Source organism: Dermacentor albipictus, chromosome 10 (genome assembly GCF_038994185.2).
Source record: "Dermacentor albipictus isolate Rhodes 1998 colony chromosome 10, USDA_Dalb.pri_finalv2, whole genome shotgun sequence".
NCBI classification, from domain to species: domain Eukaryota; kingdom Metazoa; phylum Arthropoda; class Arachnida; order Ixodida; family Ixodidae; genus Dermacentor; species Dermacentor albipictus.
In genome coordinates, this window is record NC_091830.1 from 25,262,096 (window position 1) to 25,288,025 (window position 25,930).

A 25,930-nucleotide genomic window follows, 5' to 3' on the forward strand; every position below is an offset into this window, starting at 1 on the left:
TTCCAAAGATTGTACGCACCGTTCGCTTCACTTTGCCGACTGCTTGAAGCATCTGCCTCTCGGGGGTACGAGCCACAGCGCCTGACCCTTCACTGCCGCCGGGATCGGCCCACATTTTAGAGCGCAGCTCTTTGGCGTCCGTTCCTGGGTTTCGCGTCGGCGTTGTCGTCGGCCTCGTAACCAGCTCCGCCCCCCTTTCATCCCCCCAGCGCTAGCAGCGACCAACTGATACCGCTGGATGCCGCTGACGCCGCTAGAGATTCAAGATAACGTGACTGCATAGAACACCGTCGCCGCCATGCAGAAAGAGGACGAAAGGGTCCCCCCCCCCCCCTGTTCTTGTGTGGCGGATAGGGGTTGAGTCACTATCGGCGTCAGCGGCATCAGTCAGTCGCTGCTATCTCTTCCCTCCTCCCTTTATCGTGTTGTCCGCTTGCTGCGCGCGCTTCTGCCCCCATCGTTTGCCGCTGGGTGTACACGCCGCCCCCCTCCCCCCTCTTCCTGCGAGTCTCGGGTTGTGGGAGAATGCGGGAGAACATCCCGTTCCTCTCGCTCGTAACGCGTCCCACGGCTGTGACAACCTCGCGAGGCACTTGTATAGATCTCGTCTTTGAGAATCAAGCATTGGTGTACCAAGTCGAACATATATCAGCCTATTTCTCCGACCACAAAGCTTCCTTCATGACTGTCAAGAACTGTTAGTGGAGTCTTTGTTAAAGGAATACGTGTGAAAAATAAAAAAAAAATTCTGTGATAGCGCATACATGTGTTGCTCGATTTCTTTGCCTCAATCTATCGAAAAGGTGAAACAGCTTATTTGCTGCGCTCAAATTTCGCATTAGGAAGTAACGTAATCGTCGGTAATTTTTTTTGCTGGCGGACGCGTACACGAAAAATACCGACCAACTGTAGAGGCTACCAGCTTCGCTGTAGAATAGAGGCCAGAACGAGCTGCAGTGCTCGTCCTGTCTTGTCTTGTCCTGTTATCCTCGCGCTATTTCTTTGTTTGCCATGAATCCGTACCAACAAGCACAATATCACGCCCTTTAATTTACACATCGGTAACGATTGTTTCGTTAGAGAACTCCAAAGCCACCCACGAAGCTGAGTCAGAGGCGCATCGTTCGCGTATTCTGACACCGTGGGGAGGTGTAAAGTGATATGCACGCTTCACCGGGATTACTGTCGCGACGCCACTGCATAATATGCGTCCTCCCGCAGCCGCCGTCGACTCTGTAGAGTCACGTGTGTTTCCGCGTTTCCCGGAGCGTCTCTCCTAACTCAATGTAAGCAGAAAGAGACGTAACGGCCAGCCCCTCCTTCCCGTCGAAGAGTCCGGAAACTTCCAACGAGCGGTCTTCTCGAGCCTTCGTAACCGTAAGCAACAGCCAATAAACGCTTCTCTTCCGCCCCTCTATTGGCGGCGAGGAGTTACGGAGTCGCCCTCTATCGGAAGCGCCTGGCCGGCGTAGTATGAGGGATCACGTGGCGCGCTCCTCATAGCTTTTGCTCTCAGCGCTCACTGAAAACACCACGCGCGAGCTTTCCCGGACATTTTTGTAAGCACTTTCGAAACGAGAGAAGTTTCTTACTGTCTAAATAATAATCTTGGGCAAACTGAAAGCACACAATCGTTTACAGTCGCTATCGCTTTACCGAATACGTACAGTGAACGCCACTGCGCGCGGTCGCCGCGATGGAGTCTGCCGAACCGGCTTCTTGCGTGAAAGGTAGGTGAACGCTGAGAGCAAACTATGTGAAGTATGTTCTTATAGTGTTTGTATAACTAAATGGAGCGTAATAGAATGAAGCCTTAATGCAGCGATCGCGCAGATTCGCAGAGACCGACTGCGCGTCTGCATGCTTGTCCGCACACTGTTTCGCTTTCTGCGCGCGTGCGTTTTCGCACCATGCCATGAGCTTTAGGCCGCAGAATATGAGCATTTGACAGTATACACGCAACCATTGTTGCGTAGGCGCTATCAGAGCTGTTCAAAAATAATTTCATTGTAGAAACTTCAACGCCTACGGGGACTGTGATGTGCCGTTGCGACGATTCAATCTTTTTTTTTCTTCAAAATTCTTTGTCCATTCGATACTATTTCTCGAGTTGCGTCGCACTGTATGTTTATCGGTGTTCTCAGCGTGCAATTTCCCGCTGCTCCTTTTTTGTAATCCAGTGCATTAATTCTTAACACAAACATGACCATATGCCATGCTTTCTTCAAATGTGCTTCTTACCGCTGCCTTTCCACTCCACTGAACTTGCCAGTATCTATAGTATCGACAAGTTGATAGACCAAACCGTCATGACATTAGTCGGGCAGCGGACTCGGGCGTGCGTCTCAGTGCGCGTTTTCAGAACATCGCAGACCGGGCGCCGTAGCAGAAATCTTCCCCGCGTCTGTGCTTGCTGCATACCCGAGTTGTAGCCGATGACTGTTTGACGGTTTTATGTTTCGCGAGCCAAGCTTCACGCAGCTTCTTGTCCTGCGGCTACGTGTGAATAAGGCCGACACCGGACTCCGTCACGTGCGTCCGGCCCTGCGGCACCGAGCAGTAGCCTACCATGTCGCGCGCCTTCAAAGGCAGCCACTACCTATTGTAGTGCTTTCAAGCGTTTTAAAGGAGACACTCGAAGCGGGAAAATTTCGCCACTTAATGAAAACCGCAGCGTACGAGGGAATTTAAACTCGTTTTCAGCTCGCTTCGGCGCGCCCGAAGCAGCCGACGCGGCCGCTATGTCCACGTGATCCCTCCTAGCACGTCACGCCGACGGTGGCGCCAGCTTTTCCAGTGGTGGAGCTCGAGGCCAATATAGTCGAAGTACTATTGGCCTCGAGCTCCACCACTGGAAAAGCTGGCGCCACCGTCGGCGTGACGTGCTAGGAGGGATCACGTGGACATAGCGGCCGCGTCGGCTGCTTCGGGCGCGCCGAAGCGAGCTGAAAACGAGTTTAAATTCCCTCGTACGCTGCGGTTTTCATTTAGTGGCGAAATTTTCCCGCTTCGAGTGTCTCCTTTACAACGCTTGAAGGCACTACAATAGGTAGTGGCTGCCTTTGAAGGCGCGCAACATGGTAGGCTACTGCTCGGTGCCGCAGGGCCGGACGCACGTGACGGAGTCCGGTGTCGGCCTTATTCACACGTAGCCGCAGGACAAGAAGCTGTGTGAAGCTTGGCTCGCGAAACATAAAACCGGCAGTCATCGGCTACAACTCGGGTATGCAGCAAGCACAGACGCGAGGAAGATTTCTGCTACGGCGCCCGGTCTGCGATGTTCTCAAAACGCGCACTGAGACGCTCGCCTGAGTCCGCTGCCCGACTAATGTCATGACGGTTTGGTCTATGAACTTGTCGATACTATAGAGACTGTAAAGTTCAGTGGAGTGGAAAGGCAGCGGTGAGAAGCACATTTAAAGAATGCATAGCATATAGTCATGTTTGTGTTATGAATTAATGCACTGGATTACAAAAAAGGAGCAGCGGGAAATTGCACGCTGAGAACGCCGATAAACATACAGTGCGACGCAACTCGAAAAATAGTATTGAAAGCTCAAAGAATTTAGAAGAAAAAAAAGATTGCATCGTCGCGACGGCACATCACAGTCCCCGTAGGCGTCGAAGTCTCTACAATGAAATTATTTTTGAACAGCTTTGATAGCGCCCACGCAACAATGGTTGCCTGTATACTGTCAAATGCTCATATGCTGCGGCCTAAAGCTCATGGCAGGGTGCGAAAACGCGCGCGCGGAGAAAGCGAAACAGTGCGCGGACAAGCATGCAGACGCGCAGTCGGTCGCTGCGAATCTGCGCGATCGCTGCATTGAGGCTTCATTCTATTACGCTCCATTTAGTTATACAAACACTATAAGAACATATTTCACATAGTTTGCTCTCGGCGTTTACCTACCTTTCACGCAAGAAGCCGGTTCGGGAGACTCCATCGCGGCGACCGCGCGCAGTGGCGTTCACTGTACGTATTCCGTAAAGAGATAGCGGCTGTAAACGATTGTGTGCTTTCAGCTTGCCCAAGATCATTATTTAGACAGTAAGAAACTTCTCTCGTTTCGAAAGTACTTACAGAAATGTCCGGGAGAGCTCGCGCGTGGTGTTTTCAGTGAGCGCTGACAGCAAAACCTATGAGGAGCGCGTCACGTGATCCCTCATACTACGGCATCGAGGCGCTTCCGATAGAGGGCGACTCCGTAACTCCTCGCCGCCAATAGCGCCAAACAGACGACACAAGAAGAGACACGGGCGATCGCTCGTCCGTGTCTCTTCTTCTTGTGTCGTCTGTTTGGCGCTATAGTACTTCAGTAATATGCACCAACTAGCCCAACAAAAAAAAGTTCTCCTTTATATAGTCCTAGGTTCTCGGTTCATTATGTTCCAAGTTGCAATGTCCGCACCTGGCGATCGAGGTGTCCTTTCAAGGACACCCTCGAAAATTACTCGCCTTTGACGAAGATAGGTCCTCCTATCGAAACGTTGGCCAGCCTTGCTGAGGCACCTTATCCCTGTTTACAAACTTTATACCACAGTCGTTAATGGAGAGCTTTAGTTTAGGGGACGCAAGCAGCTTGCGTACACAAGAACTAGGGGCGACGGTACTGCGCATGCGCAGACCCCCGCGCATGCGCATTACCGTCACGAGGGCTGAGGCATGCGCAGTACCGTCAACCCTCGTTCTTGCGTACGCAAGGCGCTGGCGCCCCCTAAACTAAAACTCTCTAATGGTGCACACAGCACCTTAAACGTTTGCGTCCTGCGTGCGTGCTTCCTGCTGGCAGGGACTTCCACGAGTACGCGTGCAGCGGCGAAGCGAGACGGCCCTCGCTCAGGGAGGACGCGCTCAACCACTTCCTGATCGAGGTGCGCTCCGTCCTCGGCAAGTGGGGAGAGTTCCGCTGGACAAGGAAACCGCCCATGCATTCAAAGGTGAGCTGCTGCCCTCCTTAAAAGTGAAGAAGGGTGTAAATGTGTCTATAATTTCCACTTTTAGGGTGTCATTTATGCAACGGACACCCTAATGGTGTGAGTTATAGGCGCATTTACACCCTTTCTCACATTTAAGGGTGGAAATTATTTTCCACTGTAGGCCCAGCAGGTGACACCGTTGTTACCACGGGAAAAAAGGAAAACGGTTCGATGTATCTGATCTAGGAGAGGGCAGCGCGGTACGTACAGCGCTGGCAGTGCTTCGACATGGAGAGGCTAAACAGCTCCACTAAAGGAATCACCCTCGAAGACATGTGTGTGGCGGAGTTTCTCTTCCTTCCACGTGCGTGTAAAGACTGAAACGCTGTGATAAAACGGTAATCGTGTGTACAGAGTATGAGCGTGCGCATAACAAAAAAAAATGGGTCGCTTTCTCAGTGAAGAGCCTGCACGCAGTCACGAGAAATAAATGGTACAATCGGCTTTCGCTTAGTACCAGTATACTCCAAGAACAATGCATCTGTCATAATGAAATGCCAGTAATGGGATGAGCCGTCAATTTCGAAGCTGCTAATCGTAGCGAAAGAGGCCCTACTGCTTCGAAAATGCTGTTATTTTTTTTCTCTCTCTCTGTCTACCAGATGGTCCCGCAGCATTCTTTAGCGGGTGCGAAATGCTCAACCAAGCATGTAGCCCGGTTGTAGCCGTTTTACGTGCGTCCAAGTAGACCGCAGTAGCGCTGCACTAAATCTCGCTACTTATTGCGCCGTGTCTCGTGTCGAGAATTTCAGGTATACGGGTTGAAGTGCTGGCTTATGAAATCAGCCACAAATTTTTCTCACAGTGAACAACTGTTTTGTAACGTGAAAAGTCCAGCACTATAGCAGAACAACAAAAGTCGCTATAAGCTCCATTGAGTATTTTGATCACTGCTAACAGTATTTGTGACAACCCTGCTAATCGACACGTTGACAATCTTGAGATTCTCAATTTTTAGGACCCCATCGGCATTCCGGGAAAACTTTGTAAGAACTCCAGCACCACCTGGAGCTCCTGGAGAACGCAAAGAAGCTCCCCCTATAAAGCTGGAGAAGCCTGCAGCTTGCGTCCTTCAGAAGAAGAGTTTTGGTTCTGTGCCCGTCCCCCCCCCCCTCTTATTATCTTTTTATTTGTTTCACGAACAGCACGTTCGCACCAAAGCAATGCTAATTGAGCGAAGGTTGGTGCTCGTACACCGCGGGGCAAACGGTCGACGTCGCACACGATGGAGATGGCATCACGGGGGGCACGATGACGAAGACGAAATGACGACGATTGAATCGTGGCAACAGCACAACGACCGTCAGCACGGCGTTGCTTTTTTCGGCTTCTGTCGTTTGTGCGCGCATCTGCTTCCATGCATACCGGCCGGGCCCGAGTCCACCATGCGGTTTGCTTGCATTGGTCGTACCTGGTCGAGTACTCTTCAGCGACGCTTGCTTTTTGAACGCTCCCGGACGTTTCAGACCATGGCTGCTGGGCGCCGTTGGGCGCTGCTGCATGCCGTCTTACCGAATACCTCACGCTAAAAAAAAACGAACTATGTGCTCGATGGTGGAACGAACCTGCATACTCCAGCGCCGCAGCCCTATCCTGTAACCATTAGGCCACAATCGCACGTATGACTTCCATCGTTCGAACGTTAACTATAGCTCTGGCATTACCGTCGCACGTGTCTCATTGCGTAGCCCGGGTGCACGGAAGCACAAGGGCGCGCGCGTCAGTCGCCTTTATGCCCTAGACGCAAGGATATGAAAATGAAACGCTTAACATAGATTTCAAAGTGCGTTTCAGTTTCAACTTATATTTCTTTAAGTAGATATACATGCTTACACAAGTATACAGGAGGAGGTCCCAGAGCACGTGGGTGAAAGGGGACCTCCTGTCAGAAAATATACACATGAGAGCAAACACACAGCATAAAAAAGCAGTATAGTAGTCACTAAGCGGAAGATCGCGGATAAGGGGAAGTGGAAGCGTTGGATCTGCATATGCAGCTTTTTCGCTTTTTCTTCTTTTTTGCGTGTGTGTCTGCGCCACCAAAACGTGGCGAATGAATAAACGAACATACGAGCACAGCATAACTGATTTTAGCTCAATGAGAGCAGCATTCCGGGCAACTTGGTAATCCATTACTTAAATGATATTGCGCGACACTAAAAAACGACACGGACGTGAGAGAAGACGACACACCAAGCGCACATTTAGCTCGTGGTCGATGTTCTCGCGCCGTAAGGAACATCGACCGCTCAACCCGGTATACACCTCCACTATTCGCCCATCCCCCGCAGGCTTACCGCTTCTTCCGCTCCTGTCACGGCACCACGCACTACCGAGAGACGATCGAGCACGACCTGGCGCAGTACCTCCGCGACGTCGACAGGGCCCACCGTTTGCCGGAGGCCTGGGCGGCCGAGGTGTCCCGCACGCTGCAGCTGTTCCCGGTGTTCGAAATGGGCGTCGCCGAAGTGTCGAGCACCTCCTGCATCGTGCTCAAGGAGCCCGACCAGCTCGACGGGGACGCGGTGCTGGGCATGCCCACCATCGTCTCGCGGAAGCACCGCCAACTGGTCCGAAAGATGTGAGTGCGGCGGCGTTACACACCCTCTAAAAGAGGCGTATACTTTATAAATGCGCACATTCTCGGTATTAAACGCCAGAGGATTCGTTCGCCTACCGATCGTTTGCCTACTTTGGCGAAACTAAGTTCTTGGCTTTTATACCGTGCTACAGCAACACCACCTACCCCCCGTGGTACCTCAGTGGCTATGGTGTTGGGCTGCTGAGCACGAGGTCGCGGGATCGAATCCCGGCCACGGCGGCCGCATTTCGATAGGGGCGAAATGCGAAAACACCCGTGTGCTTAGATTTAGGTGCACGTGAAAGAACCCCAGGTGGTCGAAATTTCCGGAGTCCTCCACTGCGTCGTGCCACATAATCAGACAATGGTTTTGGCACGTAAAACCCAATAATTTAATTTTTTTAACACCACCTAGATAGCACAAGGCCTGTTTACTCCGGTCCATGACGTTACGCTACCTGGCCCGAAATTTCTATTGACAAGGCTGGCGTGATGAAAGCGGTGACGTCAAAATCACTGTTGCCTAGTCGGGAGCATCCTCATTAGATTCTATGGCAGTCGGGCCAGGTAGCATGACGTCATGGATCGGAGTGAAAAGGCCTTGTGCTATCTAAGTGGTGTTGGCTATTGTGCCCCATAGAGGGCGTCACACGCTCCCCGATTTGCAAGGTGACAAGTCTGTTCCATTCGCTTACACCACCTGAACCCATGGAGTAAGATAAACAGGAGCGCGGAATAGCTGTTCCAACTAGTGTCCCGGCTACCCAACTGCTTTGTGGCATAAATCACAGATGGGCCATGGCGCGGGAAATTACAATTTAGATTAACTGGAAAATTTTCAGTGTCGCATTCATTTCCCCGCGCGGCGCCGCCGCGGTGATTGGGTCGCTTCTGTCACGTGACTTCTCGCCGCCATACTCCTTCCAAGTGTGCTTGGTGTACGCATGTTGAACACCCAACGTGGACGGATTTTGCCAGCACTTTATCTCTTTGTTCAACGCGTGCAAGAACAGGCGCCAGACAATGGACAGTTTTAGAATAGGGGCACCAAACGTTTGGGGCCCCAAAGAAACAGCATCGAAGCCGCTGCGCATGCGCGAGGCGCAAACTGCGTTTGGGTTTTTCGTCGGACACGCTATTTCACTTATTTAGCGGGAGCCCCAAAAGCTTTGCGTCAACAAACATGGCGGCACCCATCGAGGCGACAGCTCCAACTTCCCGCAGAGGTATCTGCGTCAGCAGGCGTTTGGTGTGTTGTGACACCACGTCCCCGAGCACACGAGGGTTGGACCCTCCCGCGTCTAACCGTGCGCGGCTTCGCCGTTTCTGGGGAAAGGGGGATCCTGGGGGTTGAGCCAATACCGGGTGTTTGGACCTTAACGGCCCCTGGGCGGCGGCAACACACCTCTTTTGCCTCAGCTTCACATAGACGACACCCCCGGACTAACCCACTTGGGGGAAATCAGTAGTTGCCTTTTCCGATCCTTCTCCCTAATATTCGTATTTCTCTTACTTTCGATTTTTCCTGTCTTCATTTGGCTTCTTTTTACTTTGAATTTTTCCAGGCAGCAGGGAGTTAACCTTGTGTGGGATAGCCAACCTTGGTTATAACAGATTTGGTTATAGTAGTGGCGCAGAGCTGGCGTATGCAAGACGTGTCTTTTTACTGTCCTGCAGCGTCCCCTGTTGGGCTCCATGGTGGGTTGCTGGCGGTGCTAAATACCTTATATATCTATGTCAAGTTCGTTTCCCCCACTTCCTGATCGCCCTCACAAACGAGGGCGCACCGAAGAAGTATTTAGGTTCTTTGGCCGTCATAGTGACAATTTTCCCAAAGTTTATGTCGTACACTCCGAGAAAACCGCAATTTCAGCGAGAATGATTTCTCCTTTTCTGGTGCCGAAATCAATGACCGAAGTTCTAGGCCAAGGCTCTAAAGTTTCCAAACTTGCAAGTGGAGATCTCCTTCTGGAACTCCGAGATAAAAAAAGTATGAAAGGCTACCGAATCTTGTGCTTTTTGGGGACGTTCCAGTGAATGTGACCCCACATTGTTCCATGAACAACAGCCGTGGTGTCGTATCTGATAGCGGCCTGATTGATCTGACAGAGGCTGAACTACTTGAAGGCTGGAGTGGCCAGAATGTGATCAGTGTAAAACGAATCAAAATGAAGCGCGATGGTAAAGAAATATTGACTAAGCATCTTATTCTCACATTCGATTCAAGTGTTCTGCCTGAAACAATCGATGCAGGCTATCTGAAGATCGGGGTCAGGCCGTATATTCCAAATCTCCTCCAATGCTTCAAATGTCGAAGGTTCGACCACAGCTCTCAGAACATGCCGAGAGCGACTAACCTGTGCACAATGTAGCGACCACGAACATCCCTCCGAGTCATGCGAGAACACTCCACGCTGTTTGAATTGTGCAGGGGAGCAGGCCACGTACTCGCGGTCGTGCTCATCTTGGAAAAAACAAAAAGAAACAGTGGCAATCAAATTCAAAGAATATTTCGTTTAAGGAGGTATCCAGGCGCGTATCCTTCCTGCCAAACAATAGCTTTGCAAAGGTGGTGCGTCAGGGGGCAGCGCCACAACGACCTCCGGCGGCTGTCCCGGCCCACACGCAATGAGCTGACAGTGATGCCACCCACCCCCACGGCGGCTGGTGCTGCTCCGCCGTCCGAGAAGAAGGGGTTATCGACCTCCGGGCTGGTGGCCTCAAAGGCCTCATCCCTTGAGAAGAGGCCTTCTCGACAAACAAATCGCTCACAAGAGCGCGTGTCCAATACTTCGCAGGAGCCGATGGGCACGACGGCTAGTCATAAGGCGCCACCATCGCCTAAGGAGCAGCGAGAATCTCTCGACCGCTCCAAAAAAGAGAAACATCGCATTACGGGACTGGAAAATAGTTCTGTAACCTAACTTTCCTTGCTAGACACGCAGCACTAACCTAGTTCTCATTATGGATACCCAAATATTACACTGGAACGGGAGAGGATTTCTCCACAATCTTGACGATGTTAAAGAACTCCTCCGCAAATTCACTCCAAAGGCGCTGTGTGTCGAAGAAACACACCTAAAATTAACACAGACCAACTTTCTAAGGCAATATGTCACTTGCCGCAAAGACCGCGATGATACGCACGCCTCCTCGGGGGATGTAGCCGTAATAATCGATAAGGGCGTTGCATGCCAGTAAATAAAACTCCGAACTTCCCTCGAAGCAGTTGCAGTCCAAGCTGTGCTGTTTCGTAAGCTAATCACAATTAGTTCTATGTACGTCCCCCCTTGCTAGCAACTTTCTAAAACAGAGTTTCAAAGCTTCATCGATGAACTTCCTCCGCCATGCGTAGTGGTTGGTTATCTAAACGCTCATAGCCCCCTGTGGGGCGACGATACGATACGCGTGGACGCCTGATAGAAAATTGTTTTCTTCGGGTGCACGTTTATTGAACAAAAGAGAACCAACATACTACAGCGTTACACATAACACATACTCGTCCATAGACTTGAGCATTGTTTCGAGCTCACTATTTCCGTACCTGGAGTGGTCTGTTCTCAGGAGCCCCTACGGGAGCGACCACTTCCCAATTACGTTAAACTTAACAAAACAAAACGCATGCTCGCCACATTTTCCTCGATTGAACCTCGAATCAGCGAACTGGGAATTGTTTCGAGAACTAACACATTTAGGCGGGGACGACATTTTTTATTTTAATGTACACGATGCCCTACCTTACCTAACAGGCTTTATTATTGACGCTGCAACAAGATGTATTACACAAACTAACGAACTGGCAAAGAACCGTCTCATCCCATGGTGAAATGACGAATGTCGGAAAGCACTCAAAAATCAAAACAAAGCTTGCGGATTGCTTCGCAATTCTCCAACAGCTGAAAACCTTATTAATTTCAAACAGGTCAAATCGCAAGGAAGGAGAACACGTCGAGGTGCAAAGAGAGAGAGCTGGGAGCGGTAAATATCTGGTATACAGACGAGGCAAAGGTGTGAAATAGGGTGAATAAATTAAAAGGCCCGGAGACGAACCCCCTGCCCTTAGTAATTACCCAAGGAGATAGCCTGGAGATGAGGCAGGCTGCCTGCGTGAACACTTTGAATATATCTCCAGTGCATCTCATTACACACAATCATTTCTGAGGATGAAAGAACGCACACAGCGACAGCCCCTTGATCGAAAATGCACCCAACATAAAGATTAGAACCGCCAGTTCAGTTTAGCTGAGCTTGAAACTTTTCTTGCTTCATACAGCAGCTCAGCACCAGGTGTTGATCGTATCATGTATGAAATGATCAAGTAACTTCACCCTAAAACACAGAAAACACTCATCTCGCCATTTAATGTCATGTGGGCTGCAGCCTGCTGGGCAGGGGCGTAGCCAGGGTGGGGGGGGGGCTTATGGGGCTTCAGCCCCCCCCCCCCCCGAAATTTTTTCGTGCTGTCCATGCACCGCCGACCAAAGCAACCCCCGGCGCCGGAAATCACTCTGGATTTTGTCTAGAATGTCTTTTTGACGCTCGGAAAGACATTTAACCGCGAAGATTGCAAACTCGGGCTGGATTTCGTGGCAACGCCCATACACCGGGAGTCACATAACGCCAAGCAGTCCCATCCGAGCACAAAGTTTCAAGGGCGCTTTGATGGTGAGCGGGCTCGCCACGGCATCTCACTGAGGCCACGGAATCTATGGAGCGCATGGATATCAATTGCGAAACTTTATGGGTATAAATTTCATAAGCTCTTGATGTGAAAGGTGCATTGACATTTCCAAAGTTGTGCTTTAGATTTTCAATTGCGGAACTTTGTGGGTTTAATGTTGTTATAAACATTTGGCGCCAAAGGTCTATTGACTTTTCTAAAGTCTTACATCGGAACATACAACGAGACAAGCCAAATCAACACACTAGCAGACGAGTTGACAAAGCAGGCAGCGAGGTCCAATGAGACGAAGCGTTGGGCTGGTTCATTTGTGCCGTCATGTCACATAAAAAATATCAACATTTTTTTTAACCTACGCCAGAACATCCATGTCAAGATACTAAAGCCAGCCAAAGTAACTACGTTCTTATTTATTTTTTCTACTATGACTTCTATTCGCGAGGACACATTGAGCCTCTTCAATTTTTTTTTTTTTTTTTTTTTTGTTCTCGCTACCCTACCCGCGGGCTGCCAGAGCCAGCCAGAGCGCAAACGTTTTTCTCATATGGCCCCGACCACCGTGCGGTGCACTTCGGTGCGCGTTCGGTTTGCTCTGGCCGAGTGGATTTTCACCGGACCGGGTTTTGGACGCTTTCTGGCTAGCAGACGAGAAAAAAAAAACAATGGTCGCTCGCCGCCATCACTGTGGGTACTCGAAGGATTGCACCGCATTCCTTGAGCGGAATCTTTCCGGAAAGTCTTGTTTCGCCGCTGTAGGATACTGAGCAGTATGCGTATGGTTCTCAGTGGACCAAGCGTCTCATGTTTTCTTCGGTATTCCTTCCGTAGCCCCATTAGGTGCCCGAAGTAGGCATTAGATTCTGGCCAACATACTTTCCTATGCGTTTTTTTATTCATTTTGGTGCCTCCGCCTCACAGAAAAAAAATGCATTGTTGCGGCGCAGCGAATTGTCGCATGGTGAAAGTTCGATTTTGATACTTCTTTTGCGGAAAGTAATGGGCGACGGGACGCTTCAATGTCCGGATACGTTTATTATATTATTGCGAAAGCAATTATATGGACACTCCAGGCGCATTCCTGCCATCGCCCTCATGTTTCGTATAAAGTCCAAGGGTGATAACATCGTGACCACGCGCTGCATGCTGTATGTGCGAGTGAAAGCGTAGGAGGGGAGGTGGAATGGGTCAGCCGGCGATGGTGGCTCAGTCTTGTGTGCGCAAAGGAGAAAAGCGGGGAGCAAGTGCGCCGCCTTCCGTCGCGCGCAATACATCCCGGGGAGTGGATGGAATGGGGGCGGAATCTAGGATTCTGTGAATCTATGATTGTGCAATATGTTTATTTGCCTTGTTTGACGCATTATATACAGTTACTTCTTCTTACATACATAGACTCATTGGAGACTTATACGTATACTTAAATATCTTGTTGCGAGGTTTTGTGTATACATGCAGTGAACTTTGTTTCCAGTGAGACTTTTTTGTCCTTTATCAAGCCGTATTTTCGCATTTGCATATCCCATTGTATCTTTGCATTTCTAATGTACGAGGGCGAGTCAAATGAAAGTGAACCGACCCTAACCGCGCAATAATAGTTCGGTTCATTATCTGCGAGGCATGCGCGCAGGAGAACGGCATGTCTCATTTACAAAAGTGACAAGCAGGTGTGAAGATAAATGTTCTTTAATGCTCTCATACACTGGGTTGAATATGGTTGCGTCACATAATGGACACTTCAAAAGTTGAACAGCTCGGTGTCGCGAATTTTTTGACAGCTGAAGGTGTTTCCAAAACAGAAATTAATCACCATATGACTGCCATGTACGTTGAACACTGCATTTCATTGACCACTGTGAAGCGTTGGAGCAAACGGTTCAAAGGACGTTGCAAAGACATTGCAAGACCGGGCCAAAACCATCGTGCAATCACCCCCCACACAATTTCAAAGGTTCATGAGCTGCTGAAACATGAACGGAGGATAAGCATCGATGAACCGGCAGACCGTCTGAACATCAGTCATGGTTCGGTTCACGCCATAATTCATGAGCTTCTCGGTTATCGGCTCTTTGGTGCGCAATGTATCCCCAAGATTTTTATCCATCGCGAGAAGACGGATAAGTTTCGTGCTGCCTTGACTCATCTGATCGGGTATCACAATGAGCATGACGACTTCTTGTTTGCAACTGTGATCGGGGACGAACCTTGGTGCTACTACTACGAGCCTGAAACACGACGGCAAAGCCTACAGTAGAAACATTCGAATTTACCACGCCCAAAGAACGTAAAGGCCATCATTTCCCCTGGAAAGGTTTTGTTGACTATTTTTTTCGATCGACAGGGTCCATTACTGATAGAATTTGCTAATTCTTGAGAGGCTATCAATTGTTTCCGATATTGTGAAACGCCAGAACGGCAGCGTGTCGCAATCAAGAACGAACAACGTGGAAAATTGACGAATGGGGTCATCTTGTTCCACGACAATGCCTGTCCCCAAGTCACTTGTGTGGTTAATACAAAACTGACAAAGTTCAAGTGGGAAACGCTGCAACATCCGCCATACAGCTCAGACCTGTCACCTTGCGACTTCTACATTTTGGGACAACCGAAAAAACAGCTCAAGGGAACCAGATACAGACTTTTTGAAGCAGCAACCCAAGGAGTTTTATAAGACGGGAATCACGCAACTCGTTAGTCAATAGGACAAATGTCTAAATTCTCATGAAGATTACTTTTAAATAAAGTACCCCGTTGTTGGCTCATTCATTTGACTTGCCCTCATATATCTTGCAGAACTCCTGCTTTTTATACGTGCTCTCTGTCGCGACTATAACTTCCGTGCAATTACTCACGATACGCGACAAGGGACAGCTACTCCTGCGTAATACATTGGAACAAACGACAGCGTCATTGAGATTTTTCACTGGCCATTGCATATATACAAGAATGTAAGCACGGTTCTTGAATGACAAAGTTTCATTAACATATTTGTCCTCAACTTGTTCAGCTCATTGCCTTTTACTTTTTCATATCAGCGGCATGCACTGCTTTCCTGGTTTCGAATTGATATAGTTCTAAAGTTGGTGTGATATTTTCTTTACTTAATAAATAGACAAAAAACATGGAAGGATTGACGTCAGTTATGTTGGGCACAATTTTTGGCACATACGAGTACAATATATTATGAAAAAATACGTATTTTACTTGTATTTACAGTGCGTAGCTTTCAAGAATTCGTTTGCAGCATCTTTGGCAATGACAATGCAGTTATTTTGCATGTATTTGATCCCTCGATAAATTGTTTAAGAGGAAGCTTTAGCTCGGGTCCAATCCGACGCGGCCTATTCAAATACTTGTAAAACGCAGAAACGCTTTTCTGAGATAATCCTGCTAATCGCTTTTATTGAAATCGGTTGCATTTGAGAGAGAAAGCTAAATCCTAGTGTCTGTTGGAAACAGAACTTCGATTTAGGGCCTGAATTTTGTTTAAAATATTTTGGAAAATTCGAAAGTTTGAAAAAATAGAAGCACGACGTTTACAAACTAATAGCTATATGCATGAAGAACAGATATTGTGGTTCTGTAAACGGCATTTATTATAACAGTCAAAGCGGACAAGTTTGCTGTGTCAATTTGTATCTTATGTGAATTGGTTACATTGTGTACAAGGGTTCTGCAAAAGCCGTATTTTCACAATACTAAATTTTTTTTAGGTTCATGTGTAACATATCTATTTTGTCCGCTGTAGATGTACTATGAGATGCAATTCAGAGAATTGTGATATCATTTTTCATTGTTGAGTCACGGAGTTTTAAACTTGATAGTTTCGTTTTCTGAAAATGTTCAATTTTGGCCAATTTTTAATAAATAATTGACCAACTAGATGAAAAATTCGAAGCCAGTAGTCACTAGAATTAGACTTTTTCTTTTAAATGTAACAAACCTCCTCAAATTTGGTGAAGTGGTTGCAGGGAAAAACGAATTCCCCTTCTACATGTAATTAAATAGGAGCACCCGAGCTAAAGCTTCCTCTTAAGGAGGAGGCTGAGCTGCAACGTGCAGCAATATATATATATATATATATATATATATATATATATATATATATATATATATATATATATGACAGCCCCCCCCCCCCGAACAAAATTTCTGGCTACGCCACTGCTGCTGGGTATATTCCATCTTCTTGGAAAGAAGCCATAGTAATTCTCACACTCAAAACGGTAAGTACCCGTCCTTACCTAGTAGTTACAGACCTATCGCTTTGACAAGCTGTCTGTGCAAACTCTTTGAAAAGATGATCAACTGACGCCTAGTCTATCTCCTTGAGAGCAACGGACTACTAGATCCTTACCAGTGTGGTTTCAGAGAAGGTAGGTCGACTGCAGACCACCTTGTCTGCATTGAGGCAAATAAGAAGGATACCTTCATACACAAACAGTTTTTTTCTCTCTTCTTGTTTCTCGATTTGGAGAAAGCATGTGAAACCACATGACGCTTCGGTATTATCCGAGACCTGTCCGCTATGGGCGTCCTTGGCAGTATGTTGAGTATCATCGAAAGTTACCTTTCTAAGTGCGCCTTTCGTGTAAGGGTGGGCCATGCTTTGCCGAGGTCTTTCACCCAGGAAACCGGTGTTCCGCGAGGTGGTGTGCTAAGCTGCTCAGTGTTCCTTGTGAAAACGAATTCTTTGCGCATGGCTATTCCACGAACAATGTTCTACTGCATATTGGATTTAAATCATGACGTCGCGCTGTATTACGCCGCGTCCACTATGAGGGGTGATCATAAAAACAATCACTCTGTCTGAGTGGGGCACTGTTCATTGCCACTGCCGTATTCGCTAGACACAACGCCACTAACGGAACGCTATCCTCGGACGTTCGAAGGATGAAGGCCGACGCCAAGTCCGTGGACAGCGCCCTGCAGTTCGCCTGGTCCCTGCGGGCCTTTGGCGGTCCGCCGGACGACGCCCTCGCTCCTCTGAGCAACATCTCGCACACCACCGTCAGCGCTCTGGCGGCCAAGCTCGACGGAGAGTGGCGCTGGGAGCGTTTTTTGGAGGCCTTCTTCCTCGGACATCTGGACGTGGACGGCCACACGTGCGTCATTGTGAGGTACGTTGGCCAATCCGGATAATTTGTGCGTGTATGTGCGTGTATGTGTGTGTGGGGGAGTGTTAAAGTTGGCGGGAGATCGTGCTGTCGAAAGCTCTACGAAAGAACACGCAATGGGCATTGCGAAATCGTTACTATAGTGAGAAAGAATTGGAGAACGATGTGCAGTCGCGAGCGATAGAAAGTTTCCGAACCACCTACGGATGGCGCGAAAAAAATAATAAAGAAATAAACGTTTCTTAAGATATTAGGTACAAATTAGCACAACGAGCTTGCACACTCAAACCTATCTGGGACACTGTGGACCTTGAGCAAAAGCCTGCCGCCATCTATCGGAAGCCTTTGGCAGATCGGCCATGTTTAGAGGGAGCCGCGGAATGACTGCCGCGCTAATGGTGGGTGAAGCGTGCCCCGCGCTCTAACCCGGCATTTAAATCAAGCTCAATGTGTTATGTAGGACAAGAAATTGACGGAAGGCTACCCTACTCGAAATGCGCAAGGAGGGGCATCGTATGAGCTATTCGCATCTCGTTACCTGTAACTTGAAAGGGTAGCAGACGCGGTTTCAGACGCCCGCGTTTGCAGGCGCGCTAAGTTATATATCGTTGGGTTATAGGCGGATTACATTCTTTGCAAGAGTCGTACACCTTGCGAGTTGTCCGTGACTTTTTTGTTGTTTCCTCTTTCCACGAGTGCCATATTAAGTTTTAGTCGTTTCCTCTTGGTGCCTTACTAGACGCCTTTTTCTCGTGTTTTGCGTATGTGTCGGTCTCGTGCCATCGCCGTGTATACATCAAGTGCCGGATGCTTATGCTTGAAGCACCAGCGACACCCATCGTTCAAGTTCGTTCTTTGTATGCATACGTGCCAGTTTGTGCCAGAAAACAGACTATCTCCTTCTATTAAACTGATACGGGGATTACGCGTGCGTCAAGGAAAAGCAAGAGTGTGTAAGCTTACACAACACGTACGACGGCATAAAGCAGCCAATTAAAGACGACTGCAAGCTCGTGCACCGCTTCTTCACCACCTCGTCTTCGCGTTCAATTGGCCTGGCGCTCTTTGGTCATACTTGGCCCTTGCGCCACCAACCACTACATTCATCATCATCATCGCGTTCACGGCAACGCTGTCGCGTTCCTGCGCAAGCGCTGCGCGCGCATTATCGCTAATTATTTTATATCACCCATTAATTAGCCAGCGCATAAAACAGCTTCTTCGTTGTGCGAAGGAGGTAGAGAGTAGCGTTTTTATGAAATCGCAAGCGCTATAAATTTTGTTTAGGTTAATGTTGACGCTCGACGCTTTCTATAGTGAAGACTGTAGGAAAGCGATCGACGCTTTTTGCAAGCAGGTACTGCAACTAAAAAGCAACGAAAAGGTAAGCTATTTCGTGTCATGAAAGAAAGGTAATGTGTTCATTTTTGAACCATATAATTAGGAAAAATTTATATATATGAGGTTTTATATATATATATATATATATATATATATATATATATATATATATATATATATATATATATATATATATATATATATATATATATATATATATATATATATATATATAGCTGGGCAGGACTGCATTCCGGCTCCTCGATCGCTAATAATACAGCGCAGTTCATTAAGTGAGGCGCAGTGTTATCTCAAGGGCTGCTCTAATTATGTCTCTATACCGTTGCTATAAAATGCTAGATCACGTGCCTGAACTTAAACAAAGAACTACGCAACCCATGGTGCGTTCACTAGCAAAAATGACTCCTATGTGATGGCTGCAGCAGGCTCTTAATTCCCATGCTCTCGCGGCCAGCACAATCTTCCAAAACGGCGTCCGCATGCAGAGCTTTATTAGCATTCCTATTTTCTTTCATGCTACTAATTCTTCGCTGTTCCAAAATAAGAACGCGCCACTCTTTACGCCGGCTACTTAGTTGCAAGTACACAGCTTGTCATTGCGATTGCAAATCATATTGACCGCAAAAAAGACGGGGACAGAGGAAGAAAACACATAAACAGCACGGGCGGTATGCTGTTTATGTGTTTATGTGTTATGCGTGCTGTTTATGTGTTTTCTTCCTCTGTCCCCGTCTTTTTTGCGGTCAGCATGATTTGCAGTAAATACCAACTAGGCCAAACTGAAGTTCTTTTGTCATTGCGATAACCGTGTTAGCAGCAAGGACATAGCCCGTGATTGCAACAACGGTGTTGTTACGCGCCCTGGTGGCAATCAGCACCACTAGATGGGGCCACCGGCGCTAGCGTTCACGTCTACACCTCCATTGTTTCGTATTGGGGGCGATGAATTACGGAGTCGCCATCTGTCGGATGCGCCTCCCAATTGCGTAGTATGAGGGATAACGCGGCGCGCTCCTCATAGGTTTCGGTTACGGCGCTCAATAAAAACACCACGCGGCAGCCCTCCTGGACATTTATGTAGGTACTCTCAAAACGAATGAAGTTTTTGACTGTAGATATAAAAATCTTGGGGAAACTTAAAGCACAGAATCGTTTACAGACGCTATCTGTTTACCGAATACGTACAGCGAACGCCGCTACGTGCGGTCGCCGCGATGGAGTCTCCCGAACCGGCTTCTTGCGTGAAAGGCAGGCAAACGCTGAAAGTAAACTTTGTGAAATATGTTCTTCTGGTAGGCTGTCTGTATAACCAAATGGGGCATAACAGAATGAAGCCTCAATACAGCGATCGCACAGGTTGGCAGCGACTGACTGCGCGCGTCTGCGTGCATGTCCGCGCACAATCTTTTGCTTTCGCTGTGAGCGCGTTTTCGCACCGTGCCGTGAGCTTTAGGTCGCAGCATATGAGCATTTGACAGTACACTAGCAACCATTGTTGCGTGGACGCTATCAGAACTGTTCAAAAATAATTTCGCTATAGAGACTTCGACGCCTACGGCGACTGTGTTGTGCCGTCGCGACGATTCAGTCTTTTTTTTGTCTTCTGAATTCTTGGACATTTCAATATTATTTCTGAAGTTGCGTCGCACTGTATGTTTATCGGTCTTCTCAGCGTGCGATTTCCCTCTGCCTTTTTTTTTTGTAATCCAGTACATTCATTCTTAACACAAACATGACCATATGACATGGCTTTCTTCAATGTGCAGCTTACCGTTCCCTTTCCGTTCCAGTGAACTGGCCAGTATCTAGCATCAACAAGTTCATAGACGAAACCGTCCTGACATTAGCCGGGCAGCGGGCGCGGGCGAGCGGCTCAGTGCGCGTTTTCTGCTACTCACCGAACATCGCTCAGTCCCGGCGCCGTAACAGAAATATTCCTCGCGTATGTGCTTGCTGCATACCCGAGTTGTAGCCGATGGCTGTCTGCTGGTTCTGAGTTTCGCCAGCCAAGCTTCACGCAGCTCCTTGCCCTGCGGCTACGTTTGAAGAAGGCTGACACCGAGCTTCGTTGCGTACGTCCGGCACTGTGGCACCGAGCAGTAGCCTACAATGCTGACGCGTCCAAAGGCAGCCACTACCTATTATAGTTCTTTCAGGTGTTGTCAAGTTGACACCCAAGGCGGCAAAGCCCCACCACTTAATCAGAACCGCGGCGCACGTGGGACTTAAAACTTTCGTTTTCAGCTCGCTTCGGCGCTTCCTAAGCAGCCGACGCAGCCGCTGTGTCCACGTGATCCCTCATGCCACGTCACACCGACGGTGGCGCCAGCTTTTGCAGTGGTGGAGCTCGCCGCCAATACATACGAGACGAGTGCGTTCTTTCGTAGCGGTGCTTCGGTATATGGGTGATCGCCTACGTGGCCTTCCCGGAACGACCGCAGGGCCCCGTCGTACATGAGTCACGTGGCAGAGGTGACGAAGGAGGCGAAGGCCGAGGCGGTGCGGGCCTACTTCAGCTACTCGCTGCACCTGCACCTGTGGCCGTTCTGGGCGCTCCTCGACGGCGACAAGGAGCAGCACGAGCAGGCATGCGCGTTGCTCACGTACCGCCTCTTCAACTTCGCCTTCCTCAAGCACTTCAACGACACGGCACGCATGGGCGTTGTCGCCAAGGCTGGCCTGAAGGAAGCTGTCGTGCGAAACTCGTACCGGTGAGTGGACCTCCGTGAGCATTAGTTAATTCATTAAATAATTCATGCATTCATTCATTCATTCATTCACTCATTCATTCCAGTACAATGAGTCTTATACAAAGTGCCGCCTTCACCGTCCTTTAGAAATTATTAGATACGTATAGCCTGTCCGCCATTCCGGCAAACAGGGGCGGTTTGGGCGGATTGCCGGATTTGCGGGGGCGTAAACGTGAGCAGCCGGAGCGGTGCAGGCACCTGGTGGTGTAGAGTTCAACCAGACAAACACAGAGCTAAAATTGCAGTAGCCCACCATATCCTGCTTCGCTACTGGTGAAAATTTTCGTCAGTGGCGTAATGATGAACACGATTACGCCGCTGTTGAAAATTTACACCAGCAGCTAAGCAGAATATAGGAATTGGCTTTGTGTTCGTGAGGTTGAGCTTTGCACCACCAGCTTGCACCACCAATCTGGCCGCTCACGTTTACGCCCCCGCTCAACCGGCAAACCGCCCGCGCTTGCCGGAATACCGGAGGCACTAAAATTCTCTAATGACTCATTCATGCATTGCACAATGGTGGTGATGAGTACAGGTTGGCTAAAGATAGATTCCATACATTCTGTTATTCATTCCAGTTGAATAAAACAAGTATTATCCAACTGGTACCGTCACCACTCTATTGTAATAAACAGGCTCATCAATCCAATCACTCATGCACGAGAATGGTGAATTAGGAAGCAAGATGGAGAAGCTCATTTTGTTTCATCACGAAATAAACTATACATAAGGCAGTTTCTTCCTTAATTTGTCATTCATTTACTGATTTACAGATATGATAATTCATTTGACGATTCAGTTACCTCCTTCGTTCTCGTTTTTTTTAATTCGTTCTTCTATTCTTGCGTTCAGTTTATTAATACTTTCTTTATCTAATAATTACCTTATCACGCAGAAATCGTCCAAACATGCATGACAGAAAGGCTTCAGAAGTATATGAAAGCTTCATGCGATGGCAGTGTTGGGTACCCACGGACATTCGTGCTTTTTTCTCATCAGTTAAGTTAAATCCAATCACCGGCAAAGCAAAGTAGGGACTAGACAGGGCAAGAGCGCAACATCACTAATATACGAAGGCGCTGACGTCACTTCGTACGCGCGCAAGCAAAAAAAACGTTTTGACCGACTGAGAAGGTGCATGAATTTTCTCTGAAGGAATGATGAACACGTAGCCCAAATTTTCAGCAAGCCACTTTTTAACCATTATTGTTCAAAGTGGTGATCAGTGAGGAAGAAAAAGATTCGCAACAGAGTCGTTGATACCTTTTTTCATACTTTGCCCGTTTGTCTACAAACATGCATAATGTTTATGACGCTCAGTTGCTCAAGTGTTCAATGACATGTATTGGCTTTCTGATGTTTGTGGAATACAAGACCACCCAAGTAACTTAGACTTGGTCAGCCGGCACAGTGCCAGCTGGTCACATTATGCTGTTAAAAATTAAATTATGGGGTTTAACACGCCAAAACGACTTTCTGATTATGAGGCACGCCGTAGTGGACGACTACGGAAATTTCGACCAACTTGCGTTATTTAACGTGCACCTAAATCTAAGTACACGGATGTTTTCGCATTTCGCCCCCATAGAAATGCGGCCGCCGTGGCCGGGATTCGATCCCGCGACCTCGTGCTCAGCAGCCCAACACCATAGCCACTGAGCAATCACGGCGGGTCATTATGCTGTTGATTTGATGGCCTTGTAGCCTATAGCACAAGTGCCCCACCGTTGGAAAAATTGCCCATGTCATAATATTTAATACTGTATTTATAAGTCCACCCAACCTGCCCTCTATATCCTAGGATAGCTATGCTCCAGTCTGGGGACATACCTAGCGACGTGAGGGAACGGGTGCTGGACAGCATCGCCGACTCGGACAAGTCCTACTTCAACCACATGGATGACGTCGACGCCTACTACGAACCGACGCAGACTGTGGTCGTCGACTGGCGACACATCCTGCCGGCCTACCTGCAAATACGGCACAGTCTGGTGAGTGCTTTGGCGCCTTCGGAAGCCCGTCAATTCTGTCTGCTGAAAATTTAGTCTATAAACACATGTGGTGCGTCTTCAGCATTACTGCGAACATACGGCAGCAACACAGGTTGAGTGCACTTGAACTTTTTAGCCCATTTTATTGGAGTCCACGAGTATGGACTCCTCGCCTGAAGTGTTAGAAAGACTTTTAGGTACAGCGTTACGTGTGGTTATTACTTGCCTCGTCTGCGTTTTCGTCTTTCGCGTAGTTCCCGTTATTATACACACGTGTTAACGAAATGACCGCGCGATGACAGAGAAATATACAAGTACAGTGCACATGCGCATTCCTTTCGAAGACCAGACAAATAACGAGCACTACGTTTTTCCTACGTTCCCTGCATGAATTTATTTTTTTTTTAGAAATTTCCTTAGAATATGAAACTACTGACTGTTTGCTAATTGTTTGTTTATTATTAGTATTTTGTTAGCACGTCTGTATAAATGTGTTTCAACAGTTCGTCTCAATTAAGCATGTGCTAGTTCACTGCGTCCATTTCTGTCCCTGCGCATAACAGCGGGATTTATCAGTACGATGTATAGCCAACAGATCTACTAGCACCGAATAAAGCATACTGGCATCCAGCCACGGTCGACCGAGTTCCCGGAGCACAGAGTCGCGTCTTGGACCATAGAGTTACTATACAAACTATGCGTTTTGAAGGCGCTCACGAAATTCGAAACCCTTCAATAACGAATCGATTCAATTGGTCTGACACAATACAAATCAGTACCTAGAAAAAAGTGAAAAGTTTTTAAATAGGAAACAATTCAGAACCAAATAAAAGTTCAAAAAAAGAGTATAGAATCCTAAAACTAGGGCAAACCGAAAGTGCGTAATCGGAATAAAGGGAAACCATGGGAAACATCACGCAAGCAGGGTTACAATCGTTTTGAGCAGGAAAAAACACACTTTGTTCCTATTGCTATATACCGTTTATGCTACTAATAAACAAAGCTTCATAACGTGATGTGCAATGAGAGAACCTTGCTAACGTTGTGATCACCAGGACGCGAACATTGTTATAAGCTAGGGGAGTTTTAGTTATTACCACCTAAGTTCTGGGGACGCAAGGCACCGGCTTTACAAAATAATGCAAAAAGGTACGAACACAAAAAGAAAAAGGGGTACAAAGGAACACAAGTGTGCCGCTTGAGCGCACAACACCTGTAACATCCTATTAATTATTAAAACGGTTTTTCCTTACTCCAAAACTATTCGAAACATATTCAACATCTGATTCGATTCGGTCGTTAAACTTTTAGATTCGTATTCGACTCGGTCCCAAAAATAGCGCTTCGCCCATTCTTGTTGTGGTGCACCTTCCTCGGGCTTGCTTTCCTCGGACATGCCGGCTGTTCTTGCTCGATTTTCTAGCCTCGGAAATAAACTCCCTCTCAGTCAGAAAGCGAAGGGGATGCCTTCGCCAAAAGTTGGCATGGCGAAGGCTGGCTGCCTGACGTAACACTACCTCATTGTTTACCTCTTCTTCAATTGTAAATAGAACGAGCTGCAAAAACAAACACGCTTTGTGTTTGGAGCATTTCATCAGCGCTACTAAAGAGAAAGAAAGAAAGAAAGAAAGAACGCCGCAAAAATGACAACACGGCGAAGAAGAGTAGAATGTGTCTCCATCTTGCGGCGATCGGTGAAAACTTAGCCAGTTCGCTTCGTAATTTGGCCACGGCGGAGCGTTAGTGCGTTGTACCTGCGTCGAGTCGAGTTCTTCCTTATTTTTCGCGAGAACAATCGACTCACTCGACTTCCTTCTTGCGCCAATCAGTGACAGACTGATCGCGTGTCCTAAGGTGATTGAACAGAATCACGCTTTCGGCATCGAAAGCGAAATTCCGACCAATCACGTGAGGTATAAGCGAACGCCTCTTTCCGAACTGCTACGAGATCGCGCTCCAGCAGTATTGCACTCGGAGCAGGAGTTACCCGTGATGCACGTGTTGTCAGCCAAATACACGTGCCACACACCGCTAGGTCATAATTTTAAAAAAAAGTATAAAATAAATAAACTTGAGCTTCGATGTTTCACTACACTTTTCGCGCTAATCCATTCAATGAACTAAAGAAACGCAACACATACAGAGGAAATGCGTGGGGAAAATAGCGCAGTCATGTTGCAGCTCGGGTTATCTTCGTGCTTTACGTTTCCTTACTCGGCCTTTTTGTACGTGTAGAATTCTAGATGTAATGAACCCGAATTCCGCTAGGGTTACTTACACAAATGCCCGACAGCTGCCTCTAGCTTAGCTTGTGGTTTTTCTCAATCTTGCTCATGCAATAAGGAAACAGTACGTGCACGCGGGTGTGTTGAGTGTATTCAAGCAACTGCGTCATCAGCACAGCGCAAGGCCCAAACTCGACTTGGCAAAATGGGGCAATGAATAAAGGGAAAATTAGACATCCACCCGTTCGT

At 47.9% G+C, this 25,930-nt stretch overlaps 1 protein-coding gene across 1 annotated transcript in view; it reads left to right on the plus strand.

Annotated features, from left to right (window-relative positions):
- The window catches only part of LOC139050446 (neprilysin-1-like), a 43,678-nt gene that overhangs the window by 6,675 nt on the left and 11,073 nt on the right, over window positions 1-25,930 (plus strand). Inside the window, exons 3-7 of the mRNA XM_070526830.1 lie at window positions 4,794-4,941; window positions 7,272-7,561; window positions 17,129-17,356; window positions 21,157-21,426; window positions 23,267-23,456. Coding sequence (XP_070382931.1) covers window positions 4,794-4,941; window positions 7,272-7,561; window positions 17,129-17,356; window positions 21,157-21,426; window positions 23,267-23,456 — 1,126 coding nt within the window. The remainder of the gene's footprint in view (window positions 1-4,793; window positions 4,942-7,271; window positions 7,562-17,128; window positions 17,357-21,156; window positions 21,427-23,266; window positions 23,457-25,930) is intronic.